Here is a 20,704-nt window from a genome sequence, read left to right on the forward strand (position 1 = left end):
TACACCTCAGCTGCTGCAGAACATCATAATACACCTCAGCTGCTACAGAGCATCACAATACACCCCAGCTGCTGCAGAGCCTCATACTACACCTCAGCTGCTGCAGAACCTCATACTACACCTCAGCTGCTGCAGAACCTCATAATACACCTCAGCTGCTGCAGAACCTCATCATACACCTCAGTTGCTGCAGAGCATCACAATACACCTCAGCTGCTGCAGAGCCACATAAAACACCTCAGCTGCTGCAGAACATCATAATACACCTCAGCTGCTACAGAGCATCACAATACACCTCAGCTGCTGCAGAGCCTCATACTACACCTTAGCTGCTGCACAACCTCATAATACACCTCAGCTGCTGCAGAACCTCATACTACACCTTAGCTGCTGCACAACCTCATAATACACCTCAGCTGCTGCAGAACATCATAATACACCTCAGCTGCTGCAGAACCTCATAATACACCTCAGTTGCTGCAGAACATCATACTACACCTTAGCTGCTGCAGAACCTCATAATACACCTCAGCTGCTGCAGAACCTCATAATACACCTCAGCTGCTGCAGAACCTCATAATACACCTCAGCTGCTGCAGAACCTCATAATACACCTCCGCTGCTGCAGAACACTATGGGGGAGATTTATCAAACATGGTGTAAAGTAAAAGTGGCTCAGTTGCCCCTAGCAACCAATCAGATTCCACCTTTCATTCCTCACAGAATCTTTGGAAAATGAAAGGTGGAATCTGATTGGTTGCTAGGGGCAACTGGGCCTGTTTCACTTTACACCATGTTTGATAAAACCCAATATATACATTTATTTTATTTTGTACATAAATTGGAATAAACACGTAAAACCTAGTTATGTAGTGTAGAGGAGCAGTCTAATGTATAGCAAACAGAACTTCCTGTAACCACATAAAGCTGGACACATGGAGATAAATGGTGGTCACCCAGACATAAGGCCACACGGTTGCTAGGAGACCTAAACTCTCACACTAAGGATAAAGGGAAGCAGCAGGAAGAGACGCCAACATGTAATGTCATTCTGTATCTCTGTCCTCATTACATCCTTCCCCCTATAGGGCAGGATCCTGTGCACACCAGGGGGCGCTCTCCTCATCACAGATGAGATTACACAGAGGTAGCCTGCCGTCATTGAGTATAGCGCGGCCTCTTTAAACCCAGCCCAGAGCCTGAAGGTGTGTCGGCCATGAGACTTCCCAGCATCCCCCTCCTCCCCTTATTTATCCTTCACCTACTAAATGATGAGGAAAGCAGCGGGGATGTGGAGCGCTGGGGTTTTTATACGTTACAGTGCCCTCCGCTTCCTTCCTCCTCCTCCGCCTCTGGCTCTGTTATTGACTTTCATAATCGTAATGAGGAAGAGCAGCGGCGTTCTGCATGTCTAAATGAGGACTAAATTGCCTATTAAAGGTTTACTTTGTGGTGAGGGCCGGCTACATCCGCTCGCTGATGCCGGCTATGAAACGGCAAGAACATCCAGCGCAGGATTAACTCTGCTGCTTCTCGCTCCCACCTTTAAATAACGTGAAAAAAATCCTTACCGGTGGGGCGAGGTCTGATAAAGATTACCGGACCAAGGGTATGGTGCAGACCCCCATCCCACCGCCTGAAGCCCTAGGGCAGCCTTGTATAGGAGAGAAGGACAAGCACACAAGTGGCCTATTGGATGTATAGATATAGCCGAGCCGGTCCTGCTTTCACTCCTCTCAGCTGTGCAGGGTTGATGGATGGAGAACGCTGGCCGGGCACATAAGTAGGGTCACAGATAGATGGATAAATGTGAATGATAGGGTATGGTCTCATGATACATGTGGATGGATACCTCCCCACCCACCACCATCACCCCAATGTAGTGACCAATGGTTTGCTGATAAAAATCCAGTTTTACAGGCAGAATTGTAAGCCAATTGGTCACTGCATTGGGGGAATTCATCAACATTGTCAAACTAGATAGATAGATAGATAGATAGATAGTAGTAAGCAGATAGTCCACTGCACTCAAAGGGTTAACAGTGAAACAATCGTAGATTTATTCATAGTGCAGCACATCATAAGGCACAACGTTTCGGCAGCCTCACGCTACCATTTTCAAGCGATAGATAGATAGATTTAAGATAGATAATAGATAGGAGAGATATGGATAGATAGGAGATAGATAGGAGATAGATAGATAGATAGATAGGAGATAGGAGATAGATAGATAGATAAGAGATAGATAGATTTAAGATACATAATAGATAGGAGAGAGATGGATAGATGATAGATAGATAGATAGATAGATAGGAGATAGATAGATTTAAGATAGATAATAGATAGATAGATAGGAGATAGATAGATTTAAGATAGATAATAGATAGATAGATAGGAGATAGATAGATAGGAGATAGATAGATAGATTTAAGATAGATGATAGATAGATAGATAGATAGGAGATAGATAATAGATAGATAGGAGATAGATAGATTTAAGATAGATAATAGATAGGAGAGAGATGGATAGATAATAGATAGATAGATAGGAGATAGATATATAGGAGATAGATAGATATATAGGAGATAGATAGATAGAGAGATAGATAGGAGATAGATAGATAGATTTAAGATAGATAATAGATATATAGGAGATAGATAGATAGATTGGAGACAGATGGATAGATAATAGATAGATAGGAGATAGATAGATAGATAGATAGATACATAGGAGATAGATAGGAGATAGATAGATAGATAGATAGATAGATAATAGATAGATAGATAATAGATAGATAGGAGATAGATAGATAGATAGATAATAGATAGATAGGAGATAGATGGATAGATAGATAGATAGATAGATAGATAGATAGATAGGAGATAGATAGATAGATAGATAGATAGATAGGAGATAGATAGAAGATAGATAGATAGGAGATAGATAGATAGATAGATAGATAGATAGGAGATAGATAGATAGATAGATAGATAGATAGATAGATAGATAGATAGAAGATAAGGATTTCTCTCTCCTGTCTCTCAGCTCTATCTATTGGCTGTAGTAGAACACTGCCCTCTAGTGTCTTTTTATTATAAAGAAAAGTTCTTGAGTACCAAACTAGCTTCACCCCACACCTCCCTTATTCTTGCAGTTTTTATTATATCATATATGTATACTGTGCTGCTGGTGCTGCAGGGTGGATAAAACAATATCATGTTATTAGCTGCCCATATCCCCCTCCAGATATAAGGTCGGGTATAGCCCTCTCCACTTGCTGGCACTGTACTAAGCAGATGCTGGATAGTAGTTGGATGATGTATGGCACCTCACATGTACATATTCATTGAGGAGGGCTGAATTACTGTGTACTGTATGTAATATAATTCTATATCTTACTAGCAGAACGCAAACCTCCATACAGGGACAGGAGATAATACACACGTGTGATCAGTCTCTACCGCAATGAATGGATTCGCTCATCCACATGGGAGAATTATCAATATACTGTAAATGCTCAGAATAATCTGGAGCAGAACAATAATAATTACATATAAATAAGCTTCAAATAATTTGTGCATCTCAGTCCTGCTATACTCTGACGCCATCTAGTGTCTGTCATGTGTACTGCAAACATTTAATACAACTTAAAGGGGATAAAAAAAAAAAAACTTAAGGAATGGATGGCAAAAGCATAGGCTATAAATGGCTGTGAAATCCCTTTAAGTAAAAAGGCAATAATAATGTGTACCCCATATACAACCCACATATCCTAGATCCTTAAGCATTTGAGTCTATAGGGCTATGTGTGTGATAAAGATGAGCCCCATGACTGACCATGCTAGATGTCAGTTAATGGAAGTAAGGTTATTTTATATACAGGTAGGGCCGCCATGTTTTTATCATACATTGTTCCTTCTCCTTTTAGATATTGATGAATGTTCCTTTGAGAGAACCTGTGACCACATCTGTATCAACTACCCAGGGAGCTTCGAATGTCTCTGCCATAAGGGCTACACGCTCTATGGATTAACACATTGTGGAGGTTTGTATTGCTGTGTGTTCTGTCATTTCTGTATCATGAGCAGACAGGTGACAGATGTCTCAAAGCTGACAACTGTTCACAGTTATAAAATAATGCTTTCCTTCCAAACTGAAATGTCAGAGATGTTGGGCTGAGCTGCAGCATGCATGCCTCCTCTCTCCCCCTTGCATGTTTGATATTCAGGGCTCAGTGCTGGAAGCCAAGCGTATTACATAGATTCAGTAAAACAACAAAGCTGACCACATACATTTGATATTAGAATCACACTTTCTGCATAGATACAGTATCAGAACCAAGCACTGCATAGGTATGGTAATATTATCAAATATTCTCCATACATAGGGTAACATATTAAATTTTTTCTCATAGTTACAGTGCCATGACCAAGTTTACTGCATAGCTAGGATAAAAGAACCAAACTTACTACATAGATACAGTGTCAGAACCAAGGCTGCTACACAGATATGGTAATAGTACCAATCTTTCAAGATAGATAAGAGAATCAAGCTTTCTAAATAGTTGTAATGTAGGAACGTGTCATGCATAGATAGGTTTACAGAACCTAGCTTACTCCATAGATTTGGTAATTGTACCAAGCTTACTAAATAGATGTGGTGTAATACAAAGCTTACTTCATAGATATAGCAGTAATACCAAGCTTACTATATGGTAACTGTAACAATACCAAGCTTACTATATAGATATAGTAATAATACCAAGCTTGCTACATAAATATAGTAATAATACTAAGCTTACTACATAGATATGGTAACAATACCAAGCATACTACATAGATTTAGTAATAGTACCAAGCATACAAAATAGATATGGTAATAGTACCAAGCTTACTACTTAGATATGGTAATAATACCAAGCTTACTACACAGATATGGCAATAGCATCAAGCTTACTACATAGATATGGTAACAATACCAAGCTTAGTACATAGGTATGATGATAATAATACCACGCTTACTATATAGATATGGTAATAATACCAAACTTTCTTCATAGACACAGAACAGAACCAAGCTTTCTACATAGCAATGGTAAAAGAACCAAGTTTTCTAAATAGACACGGCAACAGACCCAAGCTTCGTTCATTGATGCAATTACAATGTGCTTGATAGATTTAGTAACAACTAAGTAGAAATTGAATAGGTAAATCAGAGCCATGCCTTCTCCATTTCTGGAAGCCAAATATATTTGAAGAAGAACTCTGACCAAATGTTAAAAAAAAAAGGGGTTGTGGGGACATAATAATGAAGTGATACTTACCCATCCCTGCGCCTCCCACAGCCAGTTTTCTCCCAGTTCCTGTGTTGTCACAACTCAGCAAAAACTACCCACTCAGTCAGTGACTGCAGAGATGTCCCTCCTTAGTCACTGACTGGCTGAGTGGGTATTTCTGATATGAGCCGGGTTGTAATGCCACAGAAGCTAGAGCTACAGTAGACTGGCGGGTAACTGCAGGCTGTCACTCTGCAGAAGCATTGGGACAGGTAAGTATCCCTTCATTATTATATTCCTAGCCCCTCTGCCAGCCCGTTTTTTTTTTTTTTACATTTAGCTGGAGTTCTCCTTTAAGGAGTTGATTTTCTGAACATTTCAACTTCACACACAATAAAGCAAGACCAGTAGTATTAGACAACCCTCTTATAGGATGCCTGAACAAGGCTGAGGTGGACTCTGCTTGCAGTTCTCACTTGTAAGCTGTCGGCGACAATTTTTGGACAAGGAATATCTGATTTGGAATCAAATTTGCCAGACTAAACAAGTCGCAAGAAGACTGCCTAATATACACACGTAACTACATGGTGTATGGCATGTGCTGGCATAATAGAAGACTAAACAATCAGTATAAATAAATCATGTGAGGGACAGGTTCACTTTGACAAGTGGCCCTGATGAAGTTCATTGGTATATTAGCGTCACCAGCCATGAATGTAAGTAGATCATAAACAGCAGAAGCTTGTCGACTCCATCCAGTAACAGCCAGCAGAACTATGAATGCAGCTCTGAAGCATAATTTGGGAAAATTATTGAAATGTATTTACAAAGTGGCTCAGCTGTTTACGTAAAAGTAGTCAAATGTGGACTTGCCCTTTAAGTACAGTTTATATAGGTTGTTGTGTCACATTGCAGACATTGATGAATGCAGCATTAACAATGGCAGCTGTGACGCGGGCTGTATAAACACGCTGGGAAGCTACGACTGCTCGTGTCCCCCTGGGAAGAAGCTGCACTGGAATAAGAGGGACTGTATTGGTGAGTTCTTAGTGGTGATATTAGTGATGGCCTCGGAGTTCAGCGTCTCCAGCTGCCCCGGGGGTCTTGACTTCTACAGCCTCTTACTCAGTTGGGTCTTATTGTTTTCTCTTTTTCCTAGAGACGGCAAAATGCGTCCCCAGCTACAAGCCAACCTCAAAAGCTCAGCTCATCTGCAGTAAGTCGGCGGGGATGGATAGCTGCTTCTTGTCCTGCCCGGCCAATACGCTATTCCTACCAGGTTTGTAGATTGGAGAAGGGGTTAAATATACAATTGTGGTGTCCCACCATGGGTGTTGCTATTGGTTACACCCTTTGTAAAAGCCTGTACTTTTAAGGTTAAGTGGTGATGTAGTAGTACCAGAGTTTCGCCACAAGATGTGGTTACTACAAGTATGTATGCCTAGATATTGCACGGCTGTAATACTTAAAGGGTTATTGTACACTCCTCACCCACTCACAGCACACCTTACATGCGCTGTAGGAAGGAAGTCACATGGGTAGAGGAAGTGTAGTTTTTTTTGCCTTTAGACTCTGTAGAGGTAGGACACTCCTCACAGTCTTCTTCTCCAGCAACCTCACTCAGTACTAGGCAGTGTTTAGCCTTCACTAGAGAGGACAAGTCAGGGAACATCTCAACCCACGCCGTGGACAAGGAGAGACACAGTGCAGGACAGTATCCATAAACAGGCACAAGTATTCTCTCTACTCTCAAGTATTCTTCCATTTCTACCTCCGATGTTCCGGCAGGGCACAGTACTACTTGGGTTGGGAATCTCTCGACATCCTCCTATCTACTCTTCTGATCCTCTCTTCTACTTCTTATCACGCAACTGAGTCAGCACAACTGTATCACTTCTTCTATTCTCAGTTCAGATCCGAACTCTAACGTATTAAGTATCTTATCAAGTGTAAAGTATTGTATGAAGGCAAAGCTATATTATCTGCTGCCTACCTCAAGTATCTTCAGAGTAAACAAGATTATATTTATGCTAAAGAGACTCTGTGATTTCTCGTCAAGCACCGACACAGCACACACACCTTCCTTGGGTCATCTCCTCTTTCTGTGGGTGACAGGGTGGGTCACTATTCCACTCCGGACCAACCGGCACTGGCGTCACAACACAATACCATTGAGCAAGGCTATATCTCGGGCAACCACTATAGAGCTGGCGTCACACCTAACTATCTGGCAAGTGACCGGCCGTACCCTCAGAACGGGGGTGTACACCACAGAATCATACATCATCCAATGATAAATTATATAGAGCCCTCAACGCCAGGTAGCCTTACTCTATAGATTTCCATAGTCTGACTCTAACTGTAAAGAATCCTTTCCCATATTTATGTTCAATCTGCCTCCACATGTCATAAATGTTTCCTTTCAACCTCTATCCTCTGTCTAGCTGTAAGGCAACTGAGGCAGCAGGAGAACACCCCCACTACATGCCTTAAAGGGGAAACCAAGCAGGCTACATCCTGATTTTTATTTATTCCTTACCGTTTGGCATCATTACACATTAAAGGGGTCTTCCGATTAAAACCTACTTGTCCCCTATCCACAGAATAGGGGACAAGTAAGAGATCATGGGGGTCCAATCATTGTGCCCCCCCAGTGATCTCCAAGTTGGCCCTGGCTCATGACCTGAGGCTTTATCCATTCTCTATGGAGCTGTCAGGAAGACCTCGAGTGATGTACTCGTCTCTGTCCGCCATCTCCATAGAGAAAGAATATGCCGACCCATGGCTGTATTAAAAAAATAAAAAAGGAGCTGGGGTCCGATCTGGAAATCACTTAGGGGCACAGAGGTCGGCCCCCCTGCAATTTATTACCTGTCCCCCATCCTGTAGGGTCATCAGAAAATATGTAGAATTCTTTTTTTTTTTTTTTTAACTTTTTGTAAACACTGTGTACTACACTCAGTATTCTGCTGGTAGTCGCTGTCCAGTTTGTTTGTGTATTGCCCCAAAAGCATCTTGATTTTAAATACTGCCTCAGATTATTACAGAATCAGACTACACAAGGTTAGTTTGTAGTCTGTAACCATGGCAACACACAGGGAACTGTTTAACGGTAAGGTATTTTAAAGCAAAACTTATGTTTTTAGCTCTGAAGTAATAAAAAAAGAAGGTGGTGAGGCTCTTCCTGGACATTAAGTCTAACACAGGGGTAGGGAACCTTGGCTCTTCAGCTGTTGCAAAACTACAACTCCCATCATGCCTGGACAGCCAAAGCTAAAGCTTTGGCTGTCCAGGCATGATGGGAGTTGTAGTTTTACAACTGCTGGAGGGCCAAAGGTTCTTTACCCGGTCTAACATCTGTAATTAAAGGGATGGAGTAGTAACTTTATATGCCGTATTGCTTATAGCACCAATACTAATGTTATTTTCTTTTCCTAGAGTCTGAGAATAGTTATTCGCTGAGCTGTGGCGTGCCCGTGCAGCAGAGCAAGGCTGTCCTGAGGCGCAACTCCACCATCCCAACGTGCTCGGGTATAGAATTCTGAAATGTTTGTTTATTTTGGGGGTTGGAGTCCCCCTTTAAACCTTATTTCTTAGTATACTCACTTTCCATGCCTGCCTCTAGATCCCATCGGGGCTCCGATAACCCAGAAGGCCCGGTTCAAAATCAAAGATGCCAAGTGCCACCTGCGCCCACGGAGCAAAGACAAGACCAGGGACTCCGCAAAACAGTCAATGATGGGTGAGTTATAGGTGATTAAAATTATCGGCGAAAAAGCGACTTTGTCAATAGCGATCAATAAAAAAAATTCTGAGTAGTCCCCTATTGTAATGTCTTTACCCCCCGTTTTGCAGACAGCTGCCATGTGACGTACGTCAACCTAAAGTGCGACTCCTCCAAGAAAAAAAGAAGAGGGCGCAAATCTCCGTCCAAGGAGGTCTCTCATATTATAGCAGAGTTCGAGCTGGAGGTGAAGAGGGATGAGGTGTCAGGTAAGGGATCTGTTATGGGACTACCACCCTCTTCATCAGCCATAGAGAGTAGATTTAAAGGGACACTGGATTGAAAGTCCCTCTATTTGCTACATTGTTCCCTGTTATCATCAATTTCGGGCTCGAGGAAGCTGATTGGAGGACTCTCCAAATAGAAAGTTCAGAGAAATCCCCACCCCCGATCATCGATGGTTTTTTTGTCCGTCATACGGTATAAGAAACTACTATAGGGGGAGATTTATCAAACATGGTGTAAAGTGAAACTGGCTCAGTTGCCCCTAGCAACCAATCAGATTCCACCTTTCATTTTTCAAAGAGTCTGGGAGGAATGGAAGGTGGAATCTGATTGGTTGCTAGGGGCAACTGAGCCAGTTTCACTTTACACCATGTTTGATATATCTCCTCCTTGGTACACACACAAAGGGGGACCCTGGCTCAGTTGCCCCTAGCAACCAATCAGATTCCACCTTTCATTCCTCCCAGACTGTATGGAAAATGAAAGGCGGAATCTGATTGGTTGCTAGTGGTAACTGAGCCAGTTTCACTTTACACCAGTTTGTTAAATCTTCCCCTATATGTTTATAATAAAGATCTACTGTTATGGGAGGCCTCCAGCTGAAAAGGTCTAATGGGAGGAGCCCTGATAGCTGCTCTCAGCCAATCAGAATGACTAAAAACACCTAGAATTATGCCGATTGGCTGAGACAGACTCCTCCCACAGCCCCTCCTCCCAGATGTCAGTTGTATGGCGACTTGTGACATACATGTAATGTATTTGCCATGTTGGTCAACTAGATGTGTAGATGATCCGATCTCTTCTTAGACTCCTGTAACGCTGACTGTGTACGGAAGAGAATGGAGCAGAAACTTCAGGCCGCCATTAAAACCCTGCGGAAGTCGATCAACAAGCAGCAGTTTTACATTCAGTTCTCGGGGATAGAATATGAGGTGGCGGAAAAGCCGGCAAAGGGCACCGAGAACCAGGAGGCGTGCAGTACGGGGCAGGTGCTGCAGGATGGAAAATGCGGTATGGATAGATACACAGCCTGCATGCATGCATGCATGTATGTATATGTTTATGTATGTATGTATGTATGTGTGTGTGTAACTATCATTTACTTACATTACACCCATACAGCACCACTGCAATAGTAGGTAACATTATAATCACTAAAAGGGATTGACTTATTCTAGATAACACCTTTAAAGGGGTACTCCGGCCAAAATGTTTTTTGTTCGAATCAACTTGTTTCAGAAAGTTTTAAAGATTTGTCATTTATCGCTATTTAAAAATCTCAAGTCTTACGACACTTATCAGCTGATGCATGTCCAGCAAGAAGCGGCAGTCTGACACAGTGCTCTCTGCTGCCACCACTGTCCATGTCAGGAACTGTCCAGAGCAGCAGCAAACCCCCATAGAAAACTTCTCCTGCTCTGCACAGTTCCTGATATGGACAGAGGTGGCAGCAGAGAGCACTGTGTCAGACTAGAAAGAATACACCACTTCCTGCAGGACATACAGCAGCTGATAAGTACTGGAAGACTTAAGATTTTTAAAAAGAAGTAAATTACAAATCTATATAACTTTTTGTAAAACCAGTTGATTTTAAAGAAAAAGTGTTGCGGCAGAGTACCCCTTTAATATGGGTCTTTGAGCTCCCACAAAACCCTGAGAACGCTAGACATTTCCTCAGCTTAATGAATGGTGGCCATGTCTATGATGCCCCCCTGGTGTATGATACTCATCTGCCTTCCCTCTTTTTTTTTAGTCCCTTGTGGTGCGGGCACATACTACAATGGAGAGACCAATCACTGTGCCCCCTGTCTGCCAGGGACATACCAAGACATGGAAGGCCAGCTAGCATGTGAGCCATGTCCCGGTAAAGATGGTATGGGCATTCCCGGAGCGAGGAATCAGTCTGAATGTGGAGGTAGGTGATGATGGGCACGCCATCTTTGGTTATCCTCATCTTTTTGGGGGAACAATCTTGCTTAACATTCTTCTCCTCTTTTAGGACAGTGTGCCCCCGGGCACTACTCTGTTGACGGGTTCAAACCATGCAGGCCTTGCCCGCTGGGCACCTATCAGCCAGATCCAGGCCGCACCATCTGCTTTCCATGCGGCGGGGGACTGATCACAAAGTATGAAAGTGCGGTGTCCTTCCAGGACTGTGAGACAAAAGGTAGGCGGGACTTAGTAGGCGCTCGCAGCATGGCTCCACCCTCTCCCATAGCCGTCCCCTTTTATTGTAATCGGCTGCTATATTTCCTATAGTAAACCCTGTGTCCCCGTTCATTTCCTTCTAGTTCACTGCTCCCCTGGACACTTCTACAACTCCACCACCCACAGATGTATCCGATGCCCCATCGGGACCTATCAGCCAGAATTTGGGCAGAATTTCTGTATAACATGCCCGGGGAACACCAGCACTGACTTTGACGGTTCTACAAATGTGACGCATTGCAAAAGTAAGTTGTATTGTTGCCTTGAATGTTACCAAGATGGGTTTCCTTTTATTAAAGTCAATGAGGGCAAAAAAAAAACAACAAAAACCATAAATTCACATTCTTGGACTTGGACGGCAAAATTATTTTTCTTTCAAATCAACTGGTATCAGAAAGGTATACAGATTTGTAATTTATTTCTATTTAAAAATGTCCAGTCTTCCAGTATTTATCAACTGCTGTATGTCCTGCAGGAAGTGGGATGTGCATTCCAGTGTGATACAGTGCTCTCTGCTGCCACCTCTGTCCATGTCAGGAACTGTCCAGAGCAGGAGAGGTTTTATATAGGTCCCATTAATGGCAGCATAGAGACACTGTCCTATAGATGTGTGAATATAAGCAGGTAAGTGGGGTCCCTCTGTCTCCGTATACACCCTGGGGGCAATGCTGAACGGGAGACTATTAAAGCGGTAGTTCACAAAAAAAAAAAATTCTTTTAAATCAACTGGTGCCAGAAAGTGCCAAAGATTTGTCATTTACTTTCATTAAAAAATGTCAAGTCTTTCAGTACTTATCAGCTGCTGCATGCCCTGCAGTGAGTGGTGTATTCTTTCCAATCTGGACAGCGGGAGAGGTTTTCTATGGGGGATTTGCTATTACTCTGGACAGTTCCTGACATGGACAGAGGCGGCAGCAGAGAGCACTGTGTCAGACTGGAATGCACATACCACTTCCTGCAGGACATACAGCAACTGATAAGTACTGGAAGACTGGACATTTTTAAATACTGTAAATAATTTACAAATCCATATAACTTTATAAAACCAGTGTGTGTGTGTGTGTGTGTATATATATATATATATATATATATATATATATATATATATATAATTATTTAATTTTTTAAATTAATTTTTTTTTTTTTTTTCCTGCCGGAGTACCCCTTTAAAGTAAATTTCTGGGCAGATTTTTCTAGCGGCATGAAAATAAAATGTCATTCACAGCACAGTACCGTAATATGATGTGAAAATAGCCTCAAAGTCCATAAAATCCTTTGTTTTGATTCCCAGACCAGCACTGCGGGGGAGAACTAGGAGAGTACACCGGCTACATCGAGTCTCCTAACTACCCCGGAGATTATCCAGCCCATGTGGAGTGTATCTGGAACATAAACCCCCCTCCAAAGAGAAGGATATTGATTGTGGTCCCGGAGATCTTTCTACCAATTGAAGATGAGTGCGGGGACGTGTTGGTCATGAGAAAAAGCGGTAACTATTATCTAACTATTGACATTTATGACTTAAAGGGAGACTTAAAGGGATTGTCCAGGACCATGATATTTGTTGCCCTATCTAATCAGATTGATGGAAGTCCAGCTCCTAGCACCTCCATCGATCAGCCGACTGAAGGGGCAGCAGCACCTTTTTAATCAGCTGACCAGGCTGAGGTACTTAAAGGGAACCCGTCACCATGAAAATGCTATCTAAGCTAACAGCATCATGTTATAGAGCAGAAGAAGCTGAGCGGATTGATATATAGCTTTATGGGAAAAGATTCAGTATAACTTGTAATTTATTGATTGTTTCCATGCTAAAGAGTCCTGCCAGTGAGTGACCCCGCCCACTGGACTCCTCAACGCAGAATGAGCAGGGATTTCAATCAACATGTTAAAAGTTATACTGAATCTTTTCCAATAAAGTTATATATCAATCTGCTCAGTTTTTTCTGCTCTATAATGTGATGGCGATAGATTAGATAGCATTTTCATGGTGACAGGTTCCCTTTAAAGTGGTATGCATCTTGTAATTGAAGCAAGTGAAAGGAGAGTACACCTAGAGTCACACCCTGCTATATGATCACCAGCTGCTAGTTTTTTGGAGCTTTGGCAGCCAATAAGAAATGATAAAAAAAAATTAAAAAATGTAATGACACCATAGTTCCACTAGGTGGGGCTACATGCATTGATAACAGTCCAGCTGAACACATTGACATTCTCAGATAAAGGTAAAGATAGAAACAAGTGTAATGTTTTTGTTTTTTTTTCCAGCTTCTCCAACATCCATCACCACCTATGAGACGTGCCAGACGTACGAGCGGCCTATAGCGTTCACATCACGGTCGCGCAAACTGTGGATCCAGTTCAAGTCTAATGAGGGTAACAGCGGGAAAGGATTCCAAGTGCCTTATGTCACATATGACGGTACGATCCGATGGCGTATGTCACATGGTATCATGTTTGAATGAATTCAATGAAGGTTTCAATTCACTGACAGCAAGCGGAGGCCCTAATCTTATACAAAGCTATAGAACACAGTGATCTGAATGACTATATACAGGGTGGTCCAAAAGTAGGTGGACAGTATGTGTAATAGGGTTATGAAGGGGGAGATGGTGTAAAGTGAAACTGGCTCAGTTGCCCCTGGCAACCAATCAGATTCCACCTTTCATTCCTCACAGACTCTTTGGAAAATGAAAGGTGGAATCTGATTGGTTGCTAGGGGCAACTGAGCCAGTTTCACTTTACACCATGTATGATCCCACCGTATGGATATCCGAGCAGCGATGCGGCATCAGTATCCGTGAGACAAAGGCAGTGTCTCCGCTGATCTGGATCCCCCCCGGGGAGGGTGGGACTTGGCATCATAAATGTCCCGTTGCAGATGGATGGTCCCAATTTCAGATCCAATCCACATGATATGCTGTATCTAATTACGGTCGTTCCATCTGTTTTTAATTTCACAGAGGATTACCAACAATTAATAGAAGATATTGTCCGCGATGGAAGATTATACGCTTCAGAGAACCATCAAGAAATTTTAAAAGTATGTAATTAAAAAAAAAAAAAAAATTAAATACAAGAAAAATAAAAATAAAACTCTTACCCAGAGGGCATTTGTCCAACCAATAAATATTGGTGCTTGCCATTTACATTGCGTTAAAACGATGATCTGTTGATGAATTATGATATTTACATCTATAGTATAGCACCACCTAGTGTTCAGAGCAATAGCAATGTGCATGTCCACCTACTGAGCTGAAAGCCGGAGGACGCACATGCTCAGTCACTCCTATGCCAATAGAAATGACTTTCTGCCCTGCTTGTCAGAACTTCTGCAGTATATGGGAGTATAGAAGGGGACGTAAGGGATAGGGAAGTAATGTGTCTTCTTGAAGAGACCACTCTACTGGTGTATGGAGTCTTAGGGCCCCATTACACGATAATCTCCATGCAATAGAGACAACGATCAGCCGATGAAACAATCATCGGCTGATCGTTGGTTTAGGTTTGGACCTAAAATCGTTGGCTGACGGCCACGTATCACTACAAGTAATAGCGATCGGCGGCCGACAATTGCCCAAACACTTGATACCTTACCTCTCCCCGCTCCTGGTCTTCTCCATGGTTTGTGATTGGCTGAGCGGCCTGTCACCTGACATGCTGCCGCCGGGACCGGAAAGCTGCAGAACACAGGAGAGAAGACCGGGAGTGGGGAGAGGTAAGGTATCAGGGGTTTGGGCAAGGGCTGCATGGACATCGCTAACGATGTCCATGCAGCCCTTACTGTCCGATTATCGGGCCGTCTAATAGGCCCAGTAAACGAGCCCTCATCTAGCAGATTGGAGCTTGTTTACTAAAATGATAGGCCTTGTAATAAGACCCTTACAAGCCGTGCAGTGCTCCATGGGAAAAGAATATGCAAAGTAGTTCAATTCCAAAAGGAAAAGAACTAGATCTACAGTGCCACCTAGTGGAGGTAGCTTCCCTTACAGTCAATGTCCTATTGTCCTTTTCCTCCTGAGATACTTTCACAGGGGAAGGGGCTATATTGTCAGCTGCCAGAGGGGGAAGGAGATTGACTTTCTAGTGCCCGCCCCCTACAGCACCAAGAGCAGTACATTTCCTCATACATCCATGTCCCATAGAGGTAAACGTGTCTTTTTGTGTTTCGATCCCGCAGGACAAGAAGCTGATCAAGGCTCTCTTTGACGTCTTAGCGCATCCCCAAAACTATTTCAAGTACACAGCACAGGAATCTAAGGAGATGTTCCCGAGATCTTTTATCAAACTACTCCGCTCAAAAGTTTCCAGATTTTTACGGCCTTATAAATAGCTTTATTTTTTTTTTTTTTTACTTAGTGTTTTTTTATTTTATTTTTTTTATTTGGTTTTAATCCAAGTTCTTCTAAATCCATCATCCTTCCTCGCAGTAGTCGCTGCTCCACGCGAAAGACTTGTTTTGTAGTCTTCATTTTCTCATTCGTTCGAAAGAGTTAAAAAAAAAATAAAAAAATAAAAACAAAAACAAAAACACACACAAAAAAAGGGCTTATGTGACAGAACGATATGATGGACGCCGTTCTGAGTCCCCTTCTCTTCAGATTTCCGATTTAACCGAGGTACAGAACCACCTCCTGCCACACCCCGCACCTTGATCTTCAAAACTTGATCCTCAAAAATATCAACTTCTCAAAAATAAATAAAAAGAGTCGGCAAGCTGCCGTGTACAGTGATACCAGACCTAACCATGGACGATCGGGATCTGTGGCTCAGTGAGCAAGTGCAATCCTACCACTCAATATCATGGCTTCCATGTTCCTGGAAATTTTTGGATTTTCTTTTTGAATTTGATGGACGTCCATAGCATCGGAGACCTCCTCATCCTTATGTAGCCTCCTCTTCATATATACCGGAACCTCCGCTGACTAAAAAGTATCTGCCCCCCCCCCCTTCTGCACTGACATTACTTGCTCCCCGCAACTCACACATATGGTGACTGCTGTTACGGACAGGTTGTATCTATTCCGACCTTGGCATGGCAGGTTCTTGGACTGCGGTGGCACCTCATAGACGGTATCGCGGTCTTCACAGAGTACGGATTATACATAGATCTCTGTGTTGGCTTAAGAACTTTTTTTCTTTATTTTTTTCCCTCCCACTTCTTCAAGTCACAAGAAGTTGGCGCATTCTTGTTTCTCCAGATGGTTTAAGAAACTACCTGCAAACGAGTATTATGGCAAGAGAGCGAAGTGTGTAGTATAATTAATATTTTAAATTGCACTTGAATTTTGTATGTAATGTTAGGGGGAAGAGAATTTTAATTTTTTAATTTTTTTTTGCTTTTTTTTTCTTTCTTTTATGGGTTTTTTTTTTTTTTTTTTTTTTTTTTTTATATTTTAGAAATCTAATCTAAAACCAAAAAAAAAAAAGTACTGGGTTGTGTTTTTCACATTCTGCGTGTTAAACAGAGCCCTTCATCAGTCCTCACACTAGAGTTTGGTAGGCCGTGGCCTGCCTTAGGGAGAATTACAGTCTCTGTATAACCTAGGGATTGCAAAACTGTGATCCCTCTGCAATTATTGAATCCTTGAGGAGAGCACTAGAACATGTGTGGAGTAGGCAAAGCTCTACTGGGAAATAAATATGCAAATTAGCTCTGCTCTGAAATGGTTGCTCTCTGGTGCCACCTATTGGAGTTAGCATCCTTGCATATTAGTGTCCACCTCCAGCAGGGAAACCTGAAACAGCTGTCTACAGGTGGGTAACTCTTTCTTCTGGGAGAGATACTGGCTTGGCTAATATTTTAGGGCTCTTAAAGGGGACCTATCATCAATTTCATGCTGTTTGAACCATAAGTGCACAAAAGCTTCTCCCTGCCTCACCAACCTTGTCTGGTAGATCTCGGATATAGGGAGAGATCTATTAATCAATGCCATCGGAGTACATACAGTAAGACCCCTCGATCCACAAGGCGTGCATGTAAGTGATGACAAGTTCTCTTCTCTGTAAGCTGCCTGACATTGACACTACCTCCAGTAGGTGGCGTCAAAGCGCGAGCTCTCATCCTGGTAGAGGACTACTTTGCGTATGGCTGAGAATGACGACAAATAGTAGTGGTCATAAGATTTATTTATTTTTCAGTACATTTATTCAACTTCAGTTTGGAATCATTAAGGATTATTATAAGGTACTAAGTTGTTCACCTTACAGATGTGTCCATCCTTACCTTTCTGGAAATATTGTCATGGACTCTATTTTCCAATATAAACTCTGTAAACTTACATACTAATAAGGACTTTGACAAGCTGCAATTAACATTACAACCACTGGGTGTGCACTCATATACACATATAGCATAAAGAAAGGTATTCTTTAAAGGGACATGTTCAGCCTAGAGGAAAGGTAAGGATGGACACATCTGTACTGACATTATGTCCCCTAGAATTTCCTCTCATTCCTTGCTTTGCACACTATACTTTATATACAGTTCATATTTTGGTAGGATAATCCCTTAAACTCAACTCTAAAATGGGCGGGGTTGATGAAAACTCCACCCCAAAGGGTAAGAGCTTAAATGTCAAGGGCGGAGCTTAAATGTCCAAATTATGGTTATTTCCGTTTGACTGTATCCCTAGGGCTGCATCCACCGGTATTCAAATGCCGAACAATCGGACTCGAGCATGCTCTTCTCTGGTTAAAACGTTACCATGATTTAAATAAACTTTAGCTGGTGCTCAGTCCATTATTCACTCCTGCATTGACACAAACTGAGCACCAACCCAGGGAGTGAAGCACACCACCATGCGCTTCTCCCAACTTCACTCTTGTCTGATAATCGGAGGGGTCTCCGCTCCGAGAAGTCGCCCCAAACCATTGACTGCAGTCTAATTATTAACCCTTTGAGCACTTGACGCAAGAATAGCATCGGGCTGATGTTTTATATCGGAGCAGAACTTTGTCTGGGGCTGGTAACCCTTCCACCTGCACAATCTGGCACATAGAAGGTTTAATTTTTCTCTGAATGTTTTTTTCTTTTGTTTAAACTCATTGTCATCTCATGTTTTTGTCTCCTTATTCCCCGACACACAAAAAAAAAACAACATTTTCCCCTCTTCCAAAAAAAAAATTAAAAATAAAATAAAAAAAATGTACAGGAAATTATTAAAAAACATTTTTTGATGCTTGAGTATACAGTTACAATGTAGTGTGTATTTTATTTATTCTGCCATTAGCTTAGTGTTACTGGTGGCTTCACTTTTATGACAAATGCAAAAAAAGAAAAGAAAATTGTCAATCTTTTTAGTTTGTATCACTTTAAATTTAAAATCTATTTATGCCCATTTACTTGGGAGCCATTTTTTGTGGGTGGAGCTAAATTATGGCCGTAAAAAACAGCTGTCAGTTCATTATTATGTCCCTGTTTTAGGAACTCTTTAGTTTTTTTTGATGTTTTTTTTTTTTTTTATTGTGTTGTTTTGGTTTTTTTTTTTGATCAGTTGAAATTTCAAAATGAAAACAAAATCACTTAGAGGATATGTCCATTTTTACAAATTTATTTTGCTTAACTGCTTCTAACATACAAAATAAAGAAGTTATTTTATCTATTGTGTATGCAGCTGCTATGCAGAGCTATAGGTTTCTATGGTTACAGACTACAAACAAACCTTGTGTAGTCTGATCTTGCAGTCAAACTCAAATTTTTAAAATTGGTTCTTTGGAATAGATTTTTTTAAAAATACCTGCCACTCTTGCCCTTAGATATGTCTGGTATTACAGCTCTGCCTCACTCGCTTCAATAGTACCAAGCTACAATACTGGATACTATACAACCCTTTTAAGATTAAGCTCCTCCCCTCTATTAGAGCAGTGGTTTCCAACCTATTGTAGAACTACAACTCTCAGTAAGCTCTAACAGCTGGCATGCAGGGATCTGTAGTTTTAGAGTGACAGCCATATTATAGCCCCTGCCATACCGGATAGCCAAACCTAACACAACATTATACAATTTAAAGTTTTTTTTATTTTTTATTTTTTTTAATTGAAATCTACAAATTATCTACAAAATTTGCCATGTTGTAAAAGTGAATTCACCACTCCAGAAATGTCTTGTAATATACATCCATAAAGTGTACATATGTTGTCTTAGTTGTAATATTTAAACCTTTGATATTCCTTGAAAAGGTCAAATATATATGTAAAACATCACACTTCTTGCTTACGGCTTATAACTAAAACTCTGTATTATACTCGTAGACAAAATGCCAGTCTCGTTGTACCATAAACAAGTTTGCATCGAAATTGCCAAGAATGTAATAATAAAAAAAATGACTTTAATTTTACTGATTTATGTATGGATTGTGTGACCTTCCAGGTTTAAGGTTAGGGCCTAGGTGGGCATTCAATCGTGTTCCTGTTCACTGACAGCAAGCAAAGATCTTGATTTATAGAATTAGAGGCTGTCCATGGTTTGAATAGTGCCACACTTGCCTACAGGTTAAATGTGGTATTGCAGCTTGGCTACACTGTGTGCATTGACTAATGTGACCTTCTAGGCCTAAGGTTAGGCTTAGATGGAAGCTCCGCCAAAAATAGCGCCATGTCTGCCTACAGGTTGAGTTTGGTATTGCAGTTTGGCTCCCATTTACTTCAGTGATGCTGCGCTGTAATACCACAAACACCCATGGCCGAGTATGGTGCTGTTTTTGGAAGAAGGTTTTCTTTTAGGCCTTGACTACATGTTTAAAGGGGTTATCCAGCGCTACAAAAACATGGCCACTTTCTTCCAGGGACAGCACCACTCTTGCCTCCAGTTCAGGTGTGGTTTGTTATTAAAGTGACTGTACCACCAGGCCCAGGCTGAAACACTGGAGACGGGACGACCCACCCTTAGTGGGAAGAAACTCCAGCCCCTCCATGACGTGACTCCATTAGAATCAATAGAACCCTATCATAGAGGGGCTAGTGTTTCCTCCCACTAAGGGTGGGTCTGCCCGCCTCTAGTGCTTCAGCCTGGGCCTGTGGTAGTCACTTTAAGCTCCATTCACTTCAATGGAACTGAGTTACAAAACCTGCACCCAACCTGGAGACGAGAGGTGCTGTCTCTGGAAGAAAGTGGCAATGTTTTTATAGCACTGGATAATCCCTTTAAGGGGTCTGGAGCCAAATAGATGTGTGCAGACACCTCTCCATTTACCTCACAAGGAGTGACTGGA

General features: G+C 41.8%; 1 protein-coding gene across 5 annotated transcripts in view; it reads left to right on the forward strand.

The window, feature by feature from the left end:
• The window catches only part of SCUBE1 (signal peptide, CUB domain and EGF like domain containing 1), a 162,957-nt gene extending 147,123 nt beyond the window's left edge, over positions 1 to 15,834 (forward strand). For all 5 annotated transcript variants that reach the window (XM_069967998.1, XM_069968011.1, XM_069968001.1 and 2 more), the window contains 14 exons: positions 3,929 to 4,045; positions 6,191 to 6,313; positions 6,435 to 6,554; positions 8,714 to 8,806; positions 8,901 to 9,017; positions 9,131 to 9,268; positions 10,092 to 10,295; positions 11,038 to 11,199; positions 11,284 to 11,451; positions 11,576 to 11,737; positions 12,784 to 12,981; positions 13,761 to 13,913; positions 14,456 to 14,535; positions 15,673 to 15,834. In XM_069967998.1, coding sequence (XP_069824099.1) covers positions 3,929 to 4,045; positions 6,191 to 6,313; positions 6,435 to 6,554; positions 8,714 to 8,806; positions 8,901 to 9,017; positions 9,131 to 9,268; positions 10,092 to 10,295; positions 11,038 to 11,199; positions 11,284 to 11,451; positions 11,576 to 11,737; positions 12,784 to 12,981; positions 13,761 to 13,913; positions 14,456 to 14,535; positions 15,673 to 15,825 — 1,988 coding nt within the window. In that variant the 3' untranslated portion in view covers positions 15,826 to 15,834. The remainder of the gene's footprint in view (positions 1 to 3,928; positions 4,046 to 6,190; positions 6,314 to 6,434; positions 6,555 to 8,713; positions 8,807 to 8,900; positions 9,018 to 9,130; positions 9,269 to 10,091; positions 10,296 to 11,037; positions 11,200 to 11,283; positions 11,452 to 11,575; positions 11,738 to 12,783; positions 12,982 to 13,760; positions 13,914 to 14,455; positions 14,536 to 15,672) is intronic.
• The last annotated feature ends 4,870 nt before the right edge of the window (positions 15,835 to 20,704 follow it).

Source organism: Dendropsophus ebraccatus, chromosome 1, assembly GCF_027789765.1.
Source record: "Dendropsophus ebraccatus isolate aDenEbr1 chromosome 1, aDenEbr1.pat, whole genome shotgun sequence".
Taxonomy (NCBI): Eukaryota; Metazoa; Chordata; class Amphibia; order Anura; family Hylidae; genus Dendropsophus; species Dendropsophus ebraccatus.